The 16913-nt window shown below is 41.9% G+C and overlaps 1 protein-coding gene across 1 annotated transcript; it reads left to right on the top strand.

Moving 5' to 3' along the window:
• The first annotated feature begins 6430 nt into the window (after positions 1–6430).
• clptm1l (CLPTM1 like) lies at positions 6431–15743 on the top strand. Its single transcript, XM_029734927.1, has 16 exons — positions 6431–7037; positions 7162–7256; positions 7504–7693; positions 8120–8277; positions 9379–9575; positions 9802–9896; positions 10284–10368; positions 10976–11079; positions 11625–11690; positions 11797–11847; positions 11990–12072; positions 13989–14023; positions 14182–14237; positions 14327–14371; positions 14607–14722; positions 14876–15743. The coding sequence occupies exons 1-16, from the start codon at positions 6873–6875 to the stop codon at positions 14964–14966; spliced, it is 1632 nt and encodes a 543-aa protein (XP_029590787.1). The 5' UTR covers positions 6431–6872; the 3' UTR covers positions 14967–15743.
• Positions 15744–16913: the final 1170 nt, after the last annotated feature.

Raw genomic sequence — 16913 nt, 5'->3', positions numbered from 1 at the left:
GAAGCATCTGCAGATGTCTCCATTGTTTCTCTCCGCTTCGGCATCTGCCCGGTGCACTCGCCTTGATGAGATTCTCACCAGCCGGATCGAGACTCTGTCTCGTTTGAACTTCAGTCGTGACGACGGCTAGATTTGAAAGAGGAGAGAGAGAGAGAGGCAGACTTGGCGGAAGTAAGAGCACACTTCAGCTGATATGGGGGGGGGGGGGCAGCTGTAAAGTCAGAGGGCAATCTAAACGACAGTGCTTTCTAGGGAAGAGCGAGATCAACAGAGAGAGAGAAAAGAGAAGAGGAGTAGTCTGGTTGTTTGATGTTTCCCGTCCATTGTTCCTCCTCAGTCAAGGTCACTTTCCTTTCCGCATTGTGGAACCCAAATGTCTCCTGATATATGTCTAATTCTGGTCAGACATTGTGGCCGCCATATGAGAATGAATGCTTGCCAGCAATGTTCCCTATATTGTTTTTCGGCACTGAGCAAATTTCCCGTCTGGTGAGAGCAAACTTGAACGTCGTAAAAATTCTGTGCAACTTCGGTGCATGGCATTTACTGTGAACACTGAGGCTGTACACACTTTAAGTTACAGTTTTAACAAAGGCCATGAAGGCTACTGTGGCTATTTGATCATAACGTAGGCCTACCAGAGTGGCCTATCATCAAAAACAATGGAGAAAATGTATCCCACAACATTTTAACGTGGAAATAGCTGTTCTATCATTCAGCCTACAGTAGCAGCCAATGTGTGATGTTCAATGTAGGCCTTCATTCCATGAGACATAAAAAATAATAAATAAATAATGCAGGGCTTGACATTAACCCGTTTATCCACTTGGAGGAGACTGAAAATGGTGTTGTGTTGTTTGATGCAAGAAACCACTTTACAATATAAAATGTATTATTATTATTCTCATACCATTATTACAGAGAATCAGACAATTTATGCTACCTTCTGCCTATTGGCTACTTAGCTTATTCAAACCTGTCTCAAAATACAACACTACCCCTTTAAGACAAAAGAAAAGCTCTTTACCTGATTCGCTTTTTAAAAATGTCTAGAAATATATACGTTTTGTGCTCTTGTAGGAAGCAATCACTCCCCTATTGCTGACTACAAATGATCTATAACTGGGCTAATAACTCACTAACTAGTAAAGAATATGAACAAAATGTGCACACGTGGCTACATGCAGCTCTCACTTTGATCTCAAAACGAGTGCATCTACTTACAACCGCTAATGCTGTAAACACAGTCCAGTTCAGAGTAAATGACACAGATCCATATATGGCAATGGACTATTTCCATATAGGCCTACTGCAGCTCTAATTGTTTATGCTGCACCGATCTGTGTAGAGTACGGGCTGAGTAGTCTGTGTCAATGCAATAGAATCCTAGGCTGCTAGTTATGGCACACACCTGTCACCATCGTTACGCGCACCTGCGCGTCTTCAGACTCACCTGGACTCCATCACGTCCCTGATTACCTTCCCTATATATGTCACTCCCTTTGGTTCCTTCCCCAGGTGTTATTCATTCTGTTTCATGTCTGTGTGCTGGTGTTAGTATGTCTTGTTTTGTATTATGTTCAGTTTATTTTATTAAAACACTCACTCCCTGAACTTGCTTCCGACTCTCTGCGCACATCGTTACACTGGGCCCGTTTTGAAGGCAGAATGAAATGGTTCAAAATGGCAACAGTTCACCTACGCGCAGGGCAGCTGAATCAGGTGCACCTACCACCAACAGCCAAAGACCAAAAAAGTTAAAATAGTAACACAAGGCTTTATCGTTGGGTTTTACATAAATGTTTGGCGAACGACTAGGAATACCTTGGCGATTGACAGGTTGGTGACCACTGCTCTAGACAGTTGAGTGAAGTTCAATCTTGTGACACTCTCTGTGGCTGATATTTCTGCTCGGCAGACCCAGGAGCTGCAGTTTTCTTCCAGGACAACGTTGTACGTGGCTTGATTCATGCATCTTTCACAAAGACAAATCTGCCCGATTCCAGCCTTGCTGAAGCACACCCAGATCATCACCAATCCTCCACCAAATTTCACAGTGGGTGCGAGACACTGTGGCTTGTAGGCCTCTCCAGGTCTCGCACCCACTGTGAAATTTGGTGGAGGATCGGTGATGATCTGGGGGTGCTTCAGCAATAATATTCCCCAACTCTGAGGATTGGTTTTTCCAGCAGGACAAGGCTTAATGCCACACAGCCAGGTCAATCAAGGTGTGGACGGAGGACCACCAGATCAAGACCCTGTCATGGCCAGCCCAATCTCCAGACCTCAACCCCATGACACAAGTAATTTTTCCAACAATAGTTTACAGATTATTTCACTTATAATTCACTGTATCACAATTCCAGTGGGTCAAAAGTTTACATACACTAAGTTGACTGTGCCTTTAAACAGCTTGGAAAATTCCATAAAATTATGTCATGGCTTTAGAAGCTTCTGATAGGCTAATTGACATCATGTGAGTCAATTGAAGGTGTACCTGTGGATGGATTTCAAGGCCTACCTTCAAACTCAGTGCCTCTTTGTTTGACATCATGGGAAAATCAAAAGAAATCAGCCAAGACCTCAGAAATTTTTTTTAGACTTCCACAAGTGTAGTTCATCCTTGGGAGCAATTTCCAAACGCTTGAAGGTACCACATTCATCTGTACAAACAATAGCACGCAAGAACAAACACCATGGGACCACACAGCCGTCATACCGCTAAGGAAGGAGACGCGTCTCCTAGAGATGAATGTACTTTGGTGCGAAAAATGCAAATCAATCCCAGAACAACAGCAAAGGACCTTGTGAAGATGCTGGAGGAAACAGGTACAAAAGTATCTATATCCACAGTAAAAGGAGTCCTATATCGACATAACCTGAAAGGCCGCTCAGCAAGGAAGAAGCCACTGCTAAAAAAACGCCATAAAAAAGCCAGACTATGGTTTGCAACTGCACAAGATTGTACTTTTTGGAGAAAGGTCCTCTGGTCTGATGAAACAAAAATAGGACTGTTTGGCCAAAATGACCACCGTTGTGTTTGGAGGATAAAGGGGGAGGCTTGCAAGCAGAAGAACACCATCCCAACCGTGAAGCACGGGGGTGGCAGCATCATGTTGTGGGGGTGCTTTGCTGCAGGAGGGACTGGTGCACTTCACAAAATAGATGGCATCATGAGGGTGGAAAATTATGTAGATATATTGAAGCAACATCTCAAGACATCAGTCAGGAAGTTAAAGCTTGGTCGCAAATGGGTCTTCCAAATAGACAATGACCCAAAGCATAATTCCAAAGTTTTCGCAAAATGGCTTAAGGACAATAAAGTCAAGGTATTGGAGTGGCCATCACAAAGCCCTGACCTCAATCCTATAGAAAATTTGTGAGCAGAACTGAAAAAGCGTTTGCGAGCAAGGAGGCCTACAAACCTGACTCAGTTACACCAGCTCTGTCAGGAGGAATGGGCCAAAATTCACCCAACGTATTGTGTGAAGCTTGTGGAAGGCTACCCGAAATGTTTGACCCAAGTTAAACAATTTAAAGGCAATGCTACCAAATACTAATTGAGTTTATGTAAACTTCTGACCCACTGGGAATGTGATGAAATAAATAAAAGCTGAAATAAATCATTCTCTCCACTATTATTCTGACATTTCACATTCTTAAAATAAAGTGTTGACTGAATAAAGTCCTAACTGACCTGCTCTGCTGCTTGCACACCAACAAGCAAAAACATACATTTATGGGGCATGCAGAAGCATACAGACACAAATACAAACATGAATGCACAGGCATGCACACATACGCGCTCACGCTCTCGCACACTCACACACACACACACACACACACACACACACACATCAAACCTTTGGGTGAAGTTGGGTGGAGCACTTGTTTCCACTCCCGTCCTATTGCTCACTGATGATAGAACTGAAAGATTGTCTGAGAATGACCATGGAAGTTCTAGAAGGTCGGTGATGCTGACAAGAGATGAAAGAGTAAGTCTGGGTAGTTTGATCTCGAGGCCAGACAGGTGACTAAAACTGAGCATTCGCCACACCTTTCTATTCATCACAGTTTCTTTCGAAGCACCATATACTCAACTTCCCTTGGTAAGTCCACAAAAACTTTTTGGGTAGTTCTTCAGTGTCTTATCAAGCAAATTTTACAAGCTACATGTCTCCCTCACTGGCACCTCTTGGTCATTGTAAGTCTAATGACTGAGCAATTTTGCGCATCAACCGACATATTGCAAAGCGTGAAACAAATTCTGAACAACACTTATCTATATGTGCTGCAAATAGCTTATGCCTTTGAGTAGACCTAGTAACTATACTGAACAAAAATATAAATGCAACATTTAAAGTGTTGGTCCCATGTTTCATGAGCTTAAATAAAAGATCACAGAAATGTTCATTACGCACAAAAAGCTTATTTCTTAGAAATTTTGGCCACAAATTTGTTTACATTCCTGTTACTGAGCATTTCTCCTTTGCCAAGATAATCCATCCACAGGTGTGGCATATCAAGAAGCTGATTAAACAGCATGATCATTACACAGGTGCACCTTGTGCTGGTGACAATAAAAGACAACTCTAAAATGTGCAGTTTTGTCACACAACACAATATCACAGATATCACAGATGTCTCAATGGAGTGTGCAATTGGCATGCTGACTGCAGGAATGTCTACCAGACCTGTTGGCAGAGAATTTAATGTTCATTTCTCTGCCATAAGCCGCCGCCAATGTCGTTTTAGAGAATTTGGCAGTACGTCCAACCGGCCTCACAACCGCAGACCACATGTAACCACGCCAAGCCCAGGACCTCCACATACAGCTTCTTCACCTGCGGGACGAGCCACCTGGAAAAATGTATTCTAAATGACTGGGCCTGGCTCCCCAGTGGGTGGGGCTATGCCCTCCCAGGCCCACCCATGGTTGTGCCCCTGCCCAGTCATGTGAAATACATACAGTGGGCTCCAAAATTACTGGCACCCCTGACTGGCAATGCACAAACAAAACTTAAAAAAATATAAACAATATAATTATGGAGATAAACTCTAAATACCAACATGTGAGAAATGCTGTACTTTATTAATGTTTCAATGGAACCCACCAAAATCATACAATTATTTAATACAAAATACATTTCACCAAAATCAAGGTTTCATAATAATTGGCACTCCTCATTTAGTACTTAGTGCCACCACCTCTGGCAAGGATAACAGCATGTTCTTTTCCTGTGATGTTTGACAAGGTTAAGGAACACATCTGGAGGGATTTTGGACCTTTCCTCTATGCAGATCCTTTCAAGATCCTTCACATTCTTGGGTTTGAGCTTATCAACTTCCCTCTTCAACTCAGCCCACAGGTTTTCGATTGGATTGAGGTCCGGCGACTGAGATGGCCATGGCAGAACATTGATTTTGTGGTCACAGAACCATTTCTGTGTGTATCTTGAGGTATGTTTTGGGTCATTGTATTGTTGGAAAGTCCACCTACGGCCAAGTCCCAGCCTTCTGGCAGAGGCAACCAGATTGTCAGCCAAAATTGCCTGATACTTGGTGGAATTCATTATGCCATCAATCTTAACCAGTGTCCCTGGACCTCTGGAATGAAAACAGCCCCAAAACATCACTGACCCCCCTCCATATTTCACCGTGGGTATGAGGTGCCTGCCCTTGTATGCATCTCTGTTTCGACGCCAAACATGCCGATGCTGTATCTGACCAAAACGTTCAATGTTGGTCTCATCTGACCAGAGCACCTTCTTCCAATCAGAATTTAAATGACGTTTGGCAAACTCCAAGCGCTTGTGTCTGTGTCTTGGGGTCATTAAGAGCATTCTTTACAATAACATTTAAGGGTGCCAATAATTGTGAAACCTTGATTTGGAGGACATTGATTTTTAATTAAATCAATAAATTATTTTGGTGGGTTCCATTGAAACATTAATAAAGTACAGTATTTTTCACATGTTAGTATTTTGAGTTTGTCTCTATAATTATATTGTTTATATTTTTTATGTATTGTTTGTGCATTGCCAGTCAGGGGTGCCAGTAATTTTGGATCCCACTGTAGATCCATTAATTTCAATTGACATATTTCCTTATATGAGCTGTAACTCAGTAAAAATGTTGAAATTGTTGCATGTTGCATTTGTATTTTTGTTCAGTATACATGTATTTTATTTATTCAAGTGTAGAGGTTTGTGTTTATTGTTTTCGGCATATTTTAATTTGTTTATACAATACATGAAAAATACATACATTGTGCTTCTGTTGATTTTGACCTGGCACTGACAGTAAAAAGGTGACTGAAATACTGAAATGATAATGGGGAGCGGACTGCACCGCATGGAGCGTGGGTGACATCTAGTGGCCAAGATATTTTCAGCTGGTATGCAAATGATCAGATTTGCGCAGCCGCAGTTTGATACTCCCGTAATCGTCTAACCAGGAAATAAATCACGGAAGTAGCTAGCAGACACTACGCTTTTAGCTAAAATAGACATGATATTGCGATTTCGAGAGACAAACTGATGAGCAGAATTCGGGGATTTTAAATTTCACCAAATATTTACTAATATACATTGCATTTGATAGGTTAAAGAGATGAGGAGACGTACACTGTGATCAACGATAGCTAGCCATGGTTAGCCTAGCACCTGCCGACAGCTGTGACCACAATGTCCAATCCACAAGCTACGTTAACGTTTCAGTATGAGAAATGCATCAACTGACGTTCATCTTCTTTACCTAAATTCTCTTTCGGCTTCGCGTTAGTTCTCGCTCCTTAGTTTAGAGGAGGATAGCGTCGCTACAGTATCTTCCTTGCACATTTCATATTTGAAGGAATATACTCAATCGGCAGCATGTTTCAGAAGACCTCTTTCACGACGCTCATAGTCGGGGTGTTCGTTGTGTATGTTTTGCACACTTGCTGGGTGATGTATGGCATCGTTTACACCAAGCCTTGTGAGAACCCCAAATTCGACAACTGCCTCAAACCTTATTTGGCAGGAAAAACACGACTGCAGGTTGGTATGCATCATTGCAAGCTAGTTAGATGGAATGCAAACGTAGTAACTTAACCATCCGTTTTTGCAACTGCTAAGTGTGTGAACATTTGCTGTGTTGTCGGTTTTTTCCTCCCATTCTCAGCTGAGTATCTACACTGCTTTACGACCTAATGCTGATGGTGGACACACCCTCATTCACAAGGAGGAGAACTTTGATGTGGAGTCCAAGTTTGAAAGGTGCAACTTTTCTTACAGTGACAGGATATGGCTGTATATATGGCAGTTGTAGTAAGCAGGATGGTCACCTATGGAAACTTTGGTAGACACAGTGATCTCTGGGTAGTTGCAGGACGTATACACAAGTAATCCAAAACAGCTGCCCAAATTCATAGTAAATTATTAACGTTGAACAAACAGAAAATAGAGACTATTTTAACCTGCAAAGTTGTACCTCTCCCTGCTATATTTATCCCTTTTCCTAAAGGATAGTGAATGTGTCTCTCCCAAAGAAGACCCGTAAGAATGGGACGTTGTATGCCATGGTGTTTGTGCACCAGGCCGGCATGTCTCCGTGGCAGGACCCCAGGCAGGTGCACCTGGTGACCCAGCTCACCACCTACATGATACCCAAACCACTGGAGGTCAGCCTGATCTCAGGGGAGGAAGCACCGAAGGTCAGACTACTATTACACCACACAACTGCTGCGTAGGCTCTGGTCAAAAGTAGTGCACTCTAAGGAAAATGGTTGTTATTTGGGATGCAGACAGAATGTACAAGAGCCATGGAAAAGCTCCAAAGCAAGTTACTCGTAGGTGTCTGTTGAAAAGCCTTTATTGTTAGGGTATGTCCATGCTCACAGACAGTGGCTTGCCTTCAATCAACCTTCCTGAAGGGTCCCTTTTGTAGCATATTTTTTTCATGTTTGTCTACATAAGTCTGGTACATTTGAATATCTTTCACATTGGAATGCGTTTCTGTGGGGTACTTCTTTCATGCTGAGTGTTTTTACCATTGCCCTTTTTTGCATTTCTCATTAGTGTTGTTTTGTTTTTCCCTTGTCTTTTTCTCTGATCTGTTGTTGTTATTGTGCCCAGTGCAGCCAGAGCAGCTGAAACGGAAGACTTCTACTGGAGGTGATTCTGCAGTGGACCGGCCAGTGTCTCACTGGCGCTCCCGTCTCACACTCAATGTTGTGTCAGAAGACTTTGTCTTCGACAGGGACTTCCTGCCCAGTGACGTGCACCGCTACTTGAAAGTGTAAGTACACACTTAGCACAGCACTTAGCACTAACTCATGATACAAGCTAGCTAGCCTTTGATCATGACTCTCAGTTCCATTACATTAGACATAAGTCGTTGGACAAAGGTGTCTCTAGGGGAGGAGGTTTGTTAAGATCCCTGACGCTCGTTCTGAACATCAACATGCATCACTTGCGGTACAGTTTAGGATGCATAAGGACCTTATCTTTCATATCGGCGAGAAATCATAATAAATATAAAAAGGTTCAATTGATACACACATTGATAGGGTTAGTGTTTCCACATGGCCATATCATATCTCCATGATACTGCTCTTGTTTATGGAAAATAGAGGGAAGACTAGAGGCGACCACCTGTGTTAACTAGCTATCTAGCATGCTCCCAACACCTGTGTGTCAGCGTAACTTGGGAAGTGTAGTTTCGACAGATGGAGCTGTATGGTTCTGTGCAAAACTGCTACAGGTAAGTGTACCTTTTTTTATTTGAAGGATTCTTTCTCGCTGATGAAAGATAAGTGCCATATGTTTTGAAATGCCGTATCGCAAGTGATTATTATTGACGCTTCTACATTTAAAACGCAGCGTGGGGATTGTAGTTCATGAGGCAGTCATGGTCGAAGCTAATGGCTGTGAACTGTAGGGAGAAGGCAGAATGCCGCCTAGAGTTTGAGAGAACTTGATACAATCCAGAATTGAAATTCATCATACACTCACAAATAGATACCTGGCACTAATATACAATACAAAAATGTCAACTTTAAGTTCCAAAGCCTTTATTATAAACTAGGTGGTGCCAGCCCTGAATGCTGATTGGCTGACAGCCGTGGTATATGAGACTGTATACCACGGGTATGACAAAACATTTCTTTTTACTGCTCTAATTACTTTAGTAACCAGTTTATAATAGTAATAAGACACCTCGGGTGTTTGTGGTATATGGCCAATATACCACAGCTGTTGGCTGTATCCAGGCACTCTGCGGTGCGTCGTGCAGAAGAACAGCCCTTAGCCGTGGTATATTGGCCATATACCACACCCCCTCATGTCTTATTGCTTAATTCATTGATGGATTTTCCTTGATTGTTGTACTGTATTCAAGATTTCAAAATGGGAAAAAGATGGTGTACCTCCCACTGCTGTTTGTGGATGAGCTGAGCAACCGAGTGAAGGACTTGATGGAGATCAACAGCACCAGCATTGAACTGCCTCTCACTATCTCCTATGACACCATCTCCCTCGGGAAACTCCGCTTCTGGATTCACATGCAAGATGCCGTCTACTCCCTGCAACAATTCGGTGAGTAGTACGATGGAAATATAATTCTATGGGGGACATTTTCATGCAAAGTTCAAGAACTACAATAAACCTCATAACACCTTTTTTGCACAATTGGTTAGAGCCTGTAAGTTAGCATTTCACTGTAAGGTCTACACCTGTTGTATTCGGCACATGTGACAAATAAACTTTGATTTGATATGAATCTCACAGTGAGATTGAATTGGTTTGTTTGTTGTGATTTCAGGCTTCACTGAGAAAGACGCGGATGAAATCAAGGGCATATTCGTGGACACCAACCTGTACCTCTTAGCCCTTACCTTCTTCGTAGCTGCCTTTCATGTAAGACTAAAGTCTACCAGTGTCACTTCATGTATATGAAAATCATCTTCAATGGATAATTCTGACTCACAGGCCTAAATTGAGGCGGACAACTTTGATGGGGGTGGGGGCCACAAAAAATCTGAGATCATCATGCGGGTTTGCCGGCCCTAGCATTTTGGGGGCCCTAAGCAAAATGTTGTTTCCCCAAGAGAAAAACTTCTTATGTGCAACTACATTTTGAAATTGCACCTTGTGTTGTATTCTAATTCTCAACAGGAAGTTGACACCCTAACTGATTTCCTAAAAACATTTGTATTTTTTTATTATACAAAAGGGCAGTTACCCATCCCTGGCCTAAATTATTCCTGTGTCACGTTGAATTTTAAAAGCATATATCCTTTGCAGCTCCTCTTTGATTTCCTGGCCTTCAAAAATGACATCAGCTTCTGGAAGCAGAAGAAAAGCATGGTGGGGATGTCCAGCAAAGCAGGTGGGTTGATTTCTCAGTAGGATGCTGTTAGGCAGGGTCGGGGTCAATTCCAATTTGAAGTTAATCAATTCAGGAAGTGATTCGAATTTAGAAGTAAAACATTGAAACACTTTTGAAATAAATAGCATCTCCTTTTCAGTTTATTGATAAATGATTGAAAATAAATGCTATTATTTTTCAATTATTTAATTGGAATTTCAGTTCACTTCTTGAATTGACTGACTTCAACTCGAATTGATCCCAACCATGGCTGTTTTGGATGGATAGTCTTATCTCTCTGTGTGCCCTGGTTTGTCATCCAGACTTTCACTGTAGGTACCTGTAGTTCTACTGGTAGGTGTGTCTAAATTCAAATGTCTTGGTTACAATCAGTTATAGAACCAAACACGTATCATATGGAACATCAGTACACTGACAGCTACATTTCTGTTTAAAGCTATGATCCATATGGTCACTAATATGAACTTGTATTTCTCTCTCACAACGTTGTGACTATTCAGTGGAATTGAATATTCCATATATGCCTTTGTATTTGGGATGATATGTGATTCTATATAACCAGTTGTGGACTATTCTTAGACCTGTTTATGTTGTGGTCCTTTCCCAGTACTGTGGAGGTGTTTCAGCACCATTGTGATTTTCATGTACCTGTTTGATGAGCAGACAAGCCTGCTGGTCCTCATTCCTGCTGGAATTGGCTCCCTGATCGAGGTACGTCTCTGCACATGCTGTCAGTGTGTCCCAATTGGCACCCTATTCCCTATGTAGTGCACTTGTTCACTATTTTACTTATTTGGAAGGAAATGACAAGTATAATAAATATGGTGGAAACTCCGCTAGCAGATGCCTCCATCAATCCAGTGCTTTTAGATTTGTGGGAAGTAGTGAACGAGTGCACACTTAAGGAGATACTGTATTATTGGAATGCACCTCAGGGCTCTGTTCAAGTAGTCTGCTACATAGGGAATAGGGTGCCAATTTTGACACAGACAGTGTTTCCTTAAAGTTACTGCTGTTCATGTTAGTGTAATATCTGACCCATTGGATTTTGCCAGGCATTGACCTTTCTCAGATTGAGTAGATTAGATTTTTCTGTTTGCTGCACTTAATGCACTACTGCTTTGTAGGTTTGGTAATCCCCTCATTCTATGTCCTGGTTTCTCTAATCCGCTATGTTTAGATCCTTGTAGATTTGTACACTGTGTCCTCCCATGACTAGGAAGTCACTCCTGACTGGTTTATCTGTCCCTCTACAGGTGTGGAAGGTGAAGAAAGCCTTTAAGATACAGATTATCTGGAAGGGTGTAAGACCAACGTTCATAGTAAGTCTGGTTTGTTTGTAAAGATAGTTGATTCAGAGTTGATTTGCTTATGATTCCATTTGTTCTGTTAGTTCTACAAGCATATCAAGTGTTTGTCTCCCCACAGTTTGGGAAATCTGACGAATCAGAGAGAAGGACTGAAGAGTATGATACTCTGGTGAGACTTGCCATAGCCTTTTTTTGTCCATAAAAAAAAACACCGAACAGAATATTTGTTCCTTTCTCCTCAATTTGTATACAGTAGTATTGTCATGAATTGCATCAATTAGATTTTCCTTGCCATGTTCTTCTCTTCCCAGGCAATGAAGTACCTCTCGTACTTACTCTACCCAATGTGTATTGGAGGAGCTGTTTATGCCTTAGTTTTTTTGAGATACAAAAGGTATGTTATAACTTTATTGTGTGGATATTAACAGTTGGATCTACCACAGCAGGGATCACCAACTAGAATCAGTTGCAGGCCGATTTTTTTTTTTTTGTATTTTATTTTTGGAGCGGATGGTCAAATGAAACCACCCGCAGGCCAGTTGGGGAACCCTGTACTAGAGTGATGGGCAACTGTAGTCATTTTTTGGGGGAGGGGGGATTATTATTTTTGGGGGGAAAACAACCCCAGGCTACACTTTGAACATCTGATACCTGATAGAAAGTATGTAGACATTTTAATGGACCCCTTGACTTTTCCACATTTTGTTATGTTACAGCCTTATTCTAAAAATGTATGGGGGAAGAAAAAAAAACATTTAATCCATCTACACACAATATTCCATAATGACAAAGCAAAAACAGGTTTGTGGAAATGTATTAAGGATATAAAACTATCACATTTACATAAGTATTCAGACCCTTTACTCAGTACTTTGTTGAAGCACCTTTGTTAGCGATTACAGCCTCGAGTCTTTTTGGGTATGACCCTACAAGCTTGGCACATCTCTATTTGGGGTGTTTCTCCCATTCTTCTCGGCAGATCCTCTCAAACTCGTGTCAGGTTGAGTGGGGAGCGTCGCTACAAAGATATTTTCAGGTCTCTCCAGAGATGTTCAAGTCCGGGCTCTGGCTTGGCCACTCAAGGACATTCAGAGACTTGTCCCGAAGCCACTCCTGCGTTGTCTTGGCTGTGTGCTTGGGATCTTTGTCCTGTTGGAAGGTGAACCTTCACCCCAGTCTGAGGTCGTGAGTGCTCTGGAGCAGACTTTAATCAAGGATCTCTCTGTACTTTGCTCCATTCATCTTTCCCTCTAACCTAACTAGTCTCCCACTTCCTGCCGCTGAATAACATCCCCACAGCATGATGATGCTGCCACCACCATGCTTCACCGTAGGGATGGTGCCAGGTTTCCTGCAGACGTGACACTTGGCATTCACAGTTAAAAGAGTTAAATCTTGGTTTCATCAGACCAGAGAATGTTGTTTCCCAAGCGGGCTGTCATGTGCCTGTTACTGAGAAGTGGCTTCATTCTGGCCACTCTACCATAAAGGCTTGGTTGGTGGAGTGCTGCAGAAATGGTTGTCCTTCTGGAAGGTTCTCCCATCTCCACAGAGGAACTGTGGAGTGACCATCGGGTTCTTGGTCACCTCCCTGACCAAGGCCCTTCTCCCCCGATTGCTCAGTTTGGCCGGGCGGCCAGCTCTAGGAAGAGTCTTGGTGGTTCCAAACTTCTTCCATTTAGAATGATGGAGGCCATTGTGTTCTTGGGGACCTTCAATGCTGCAGAAATGTTTTGGTACCCATCCCCAGATCTGTGCCTCGACACAATCCTGTCTCTGAGCTCTACGGACAATTCCTTCGACCTCATGGCTTGGTTTTTGCTCTGACATGCACCGTCAACTGTGGGACCTTATATAGACAGGTGTGTGCCTTTCCAAATCATGTCTAATCAATAGAATTTACCACAAGGTGGACTCCAATCAAGTTGTAGAAACATCTCAATGATGATCAATGGAAACAGGATGCACCGGAGCTCAATGTTGAGTCTCATAGCAAAGGGTCTGAATACTTATGTAAATAAGGTATTTCTGTTTTTGTCTTTGAATACATTTGCAAAAATTTCTAAACCTGTTTTCGCTTTGTTATTGTGGGGTATTTTTAGAATAAGGCTGTAACGTAACAAAATGTGGAAAAGGGGAAGGTGTCTGAATACTTTCCAAATGCACTGTATTTTGAAATAAGTGCCCTTTTTTTATGGCCTCCAAATTGATTTTGACAAACAAATCCTAATGTGAGCCTGTAAATGTTGGTCTTCTACACGGTGTGTGTTTGAATGTGTAATAATGTCTCCTCTGCTTCCTGTTTGACAGTTGGTACTCCTGGATCATCAACAGTTTAGTGAATGGTAAGGTCATTGATCTTATCCAGAGGCCAGCATGATTTGCTTTAGTTAACTTTTTCCACTGGGGTTTCCATACATAAAAATGTATACACGCAATATTATTATATTACTTTTGAAAGCTAGATTTACTTTATTGACTTTGATGGTTCCTTTTTTGACAGGAGTGTACGCTTTTGGATTCCTCTTCATGCTACCTCAACTCTTTGTTAACTACAAGGTCAGTTCCATTATGTCTTCTGTTATATTATTCATGAGGCTAATGGCTAGATGCTGGTGTCCATATCGATTATTCTCTTGTTTCAACAGTTTAAGTCCGTGGCACATCTACCCTGGAAAGCATTCATGTATAAAGTGAGTGGATAATAAAGTGTATTTATTTGAGCGATTTTCTGGTTTTACACTAAATGTTAGATGTCTCGGAAATAATTTAATCTTCAAAGGACAATTATAGTATGTGTAGTAATTGTTGCAATGAAGCATACATAAATCTGTCAGACTAAGACATAATAAGTGGATGACAATGAAACTGAAAGATGTTGATGATGGAAGTTTTCGATTTATTACGTCTCATCTTGACCATCCCCAGGCGTTCAACACCTTCATCGATGACATATTTGCCTTCATCATCACGATGCCCACCTCGCACCGACTAGCCTGCTTCAGGGATGATGTAGTGTTCCTCGTCTACTTGTACCAGAGATGGTAAGGTACACACACTGAAGTTTCTCTAAATTGACTGTTGCATTTTGTCAAATGATTCGTTTGTAACACTACCTCCAATGCAGAACAGAATATCCTCAGATTGACTGTCAATTTGTTTACAACAATCTTTTCCCACTGCTTTTCTCTCCTAAGGCTGTATCCTGTTGATAAGACCAGAATGAATGAATATGGACTGTCTTACGACGAGGAAGAGAAACCCAAAGGGAAAGCCCACGAAGACTAAAACTATAGTTGATCGCACACACGCTGGTCCTGAGAGCCATGTGTAGAATATGGACCTAGACATCGTTGTGCTGGGATGGGGTACAATGCCAATTAAAACGCATTGGTGTTATTTGTTACAAGGGGGATTTTCCTAGTAGGGAAGGTTCAGCTATCCTTTCTGCCCTCCTAGCCCCTCACTTCCAGGTAGTCACATCCTTGTCAGTCACCACCCACCCAACCTTAAACAGGACCTACCCAGACCATTGAATACTTGAGTGGGCTTTCCTAAGCAATGCGATGAATAGCACCACACTGGTTGAATTAGCCACAGCTTCCACCAGTTGGAGCATGGACCAACCCATGATTGATGTGTAACATGATTGGTGAATATGTTTGTCTATGGGATAGGACCAACTCAGTCCCCCTCCAGCCTCCACCCCTCCAGCCTCCACCCCTCCAGCCTCCACCCCTGCCTGCCTGCATATGTTTGCCCCATCCAACATAAAAACACCTTGAACCCTACCTGGCGTTTCATGTTGTCGTCATCAGGATACACACTGACTGATGTCAACAGTCCGTTTTGTACGCTTGGTCAAAGCGTCCAGAATTCTAAGCTGTTTGATCATTCAGAAGATCTCTGCTTTTATGTTTGTATTTGACCTTGTAAAGTATTAGAACATGAAGACCATGAGATGATGGTGCCAAATATGGGAAACATTGATGTGCTTTTGAATGCGAAATTGTGTGATGTTAAATTTTGTTAATTGTTATTAAAGCATTTGATAATGTTTGATTGTATTGTGGAGTTTTTGTTTTAATTTACAACACATATCACACTAACCAAACAACGAAACACACCACATGTAAACATGACACATTGTTCTCTCTCATCATCTAAATAATTTTAAGTCAAAAAGATGCATTTCTATACTTCTCTATTCATATCACAATGTCGTCCTAACCCAAAATCAAAATAACAATGTTCTGCATATAGGAGTAAAAAAAAAAAAAAATAGGTACTTAAAATTATGAATAATGGAGTCATGATAATTTAATTTATTAAACTGGGCAAGTCATTAAGAACAAATTCTTATTTTACAATGACAGCCTACCCTGGCCAAACCCTCCCCTAACCCGGACGACGCTGGGCGTCGCCCTAAGGGACTCCCGATCACGGCCGGTTGTGATACAGCCCGGGATTGAACCAGGGTCTGTAGTAACGCCTCTAGCACTGAGATACAGTGTCTTAGACTGCTGCGGCACTCGGGAGCCTATTAAAATTGCCAGCAAGTTCATACACATGGATACCACATGAATGGTATGAATTACATATAAATAACATACACTACTCGTGAAACGTTTTAGAACACCTACTCATTGCAGGGTTTTTCTTTATTTTTACTATTTTCTACATTGTAGAATAATAGGGAAGACATCACAACTATGAAATAACACATATGGAATCATGTAGTAACCAAAAGTAATATACAAATAATATATTTTATATTTGATATTCTTCAAATAGCCACCCTTTGCCTTGATGACAGCTTTGCACACTAGATGAACAGCATCAACCTAGGAGGCTAAAAGACCATTTATGCTTGATCTGAAAATGTGGTTGGAGACGCTGTATGGAGGGTGTGACGCAATTGCGGTGCCTCCGGAGGCATGCAGAGGCCAAATTGAGCTCCGTACCAAATCGCCGTGCACCTCTCAAATGTTTTAACAACGCGGAGGGCTCCTTATAGCTCTGCATTGACATGATCGGTTGACGGTAGGTGAGGGTGGGAGGTCCTGTATAAACACAAACTAATTTCCTTGACATCTTCCTTCACGTGTGCTCTGTTTGCTCTGACTTCTGCGGAGGCTGCATAGCAGTAAATGCTGTATGTCCAATGCAGATGTCGGATTCACCATGTAGCACCTTTAGGGTGGAACCAGGTCAGACTGACCGCTGTTATGTCAA

The sequence above is a fragment of the Salmo trutta genome, chromosome 36 (assembly GCF_901001165.1).
Source record: "Salmo trutta chromosome 36, fSalTru1.1, whole genome shotgun sequence".
Taxonomy (NCBI): Eukaryota; Metazoa; Chordata; class Actinopteri; order Salmoniformes; family Salmonidae; genus Salmo; species Salmo trutta.
Note: the sequence above shows the minus strand (reverse complement) of the source record. Positions and strands in the feature narration are given on the sequence as shown.

Bases quoted from the DNA above. Each gene is read 5' to 3' on its own strand.
- clptm1l (XM_029734927.1), top strand. From the start codon at position 6,873: ATGTTTCAGAAGACCTCTTTCACGACGCTCATAGTCGGGGTGTTCGTT. The intron at 7,038-7,161 runs GTTGGTATGCAT...TCCCATTCTCAG, and splicing joins CAGGAAAAACACGACTGCAG to CTGAGTATCTACACTGCTTT. The intron at 8,278-9,378 runs GTAAGTACACAC...ACTGTATTCAAG, and splicing joins GTGCACCGCTACTTGAAAGT to ATTTCAAAATGGGAAAAAGA.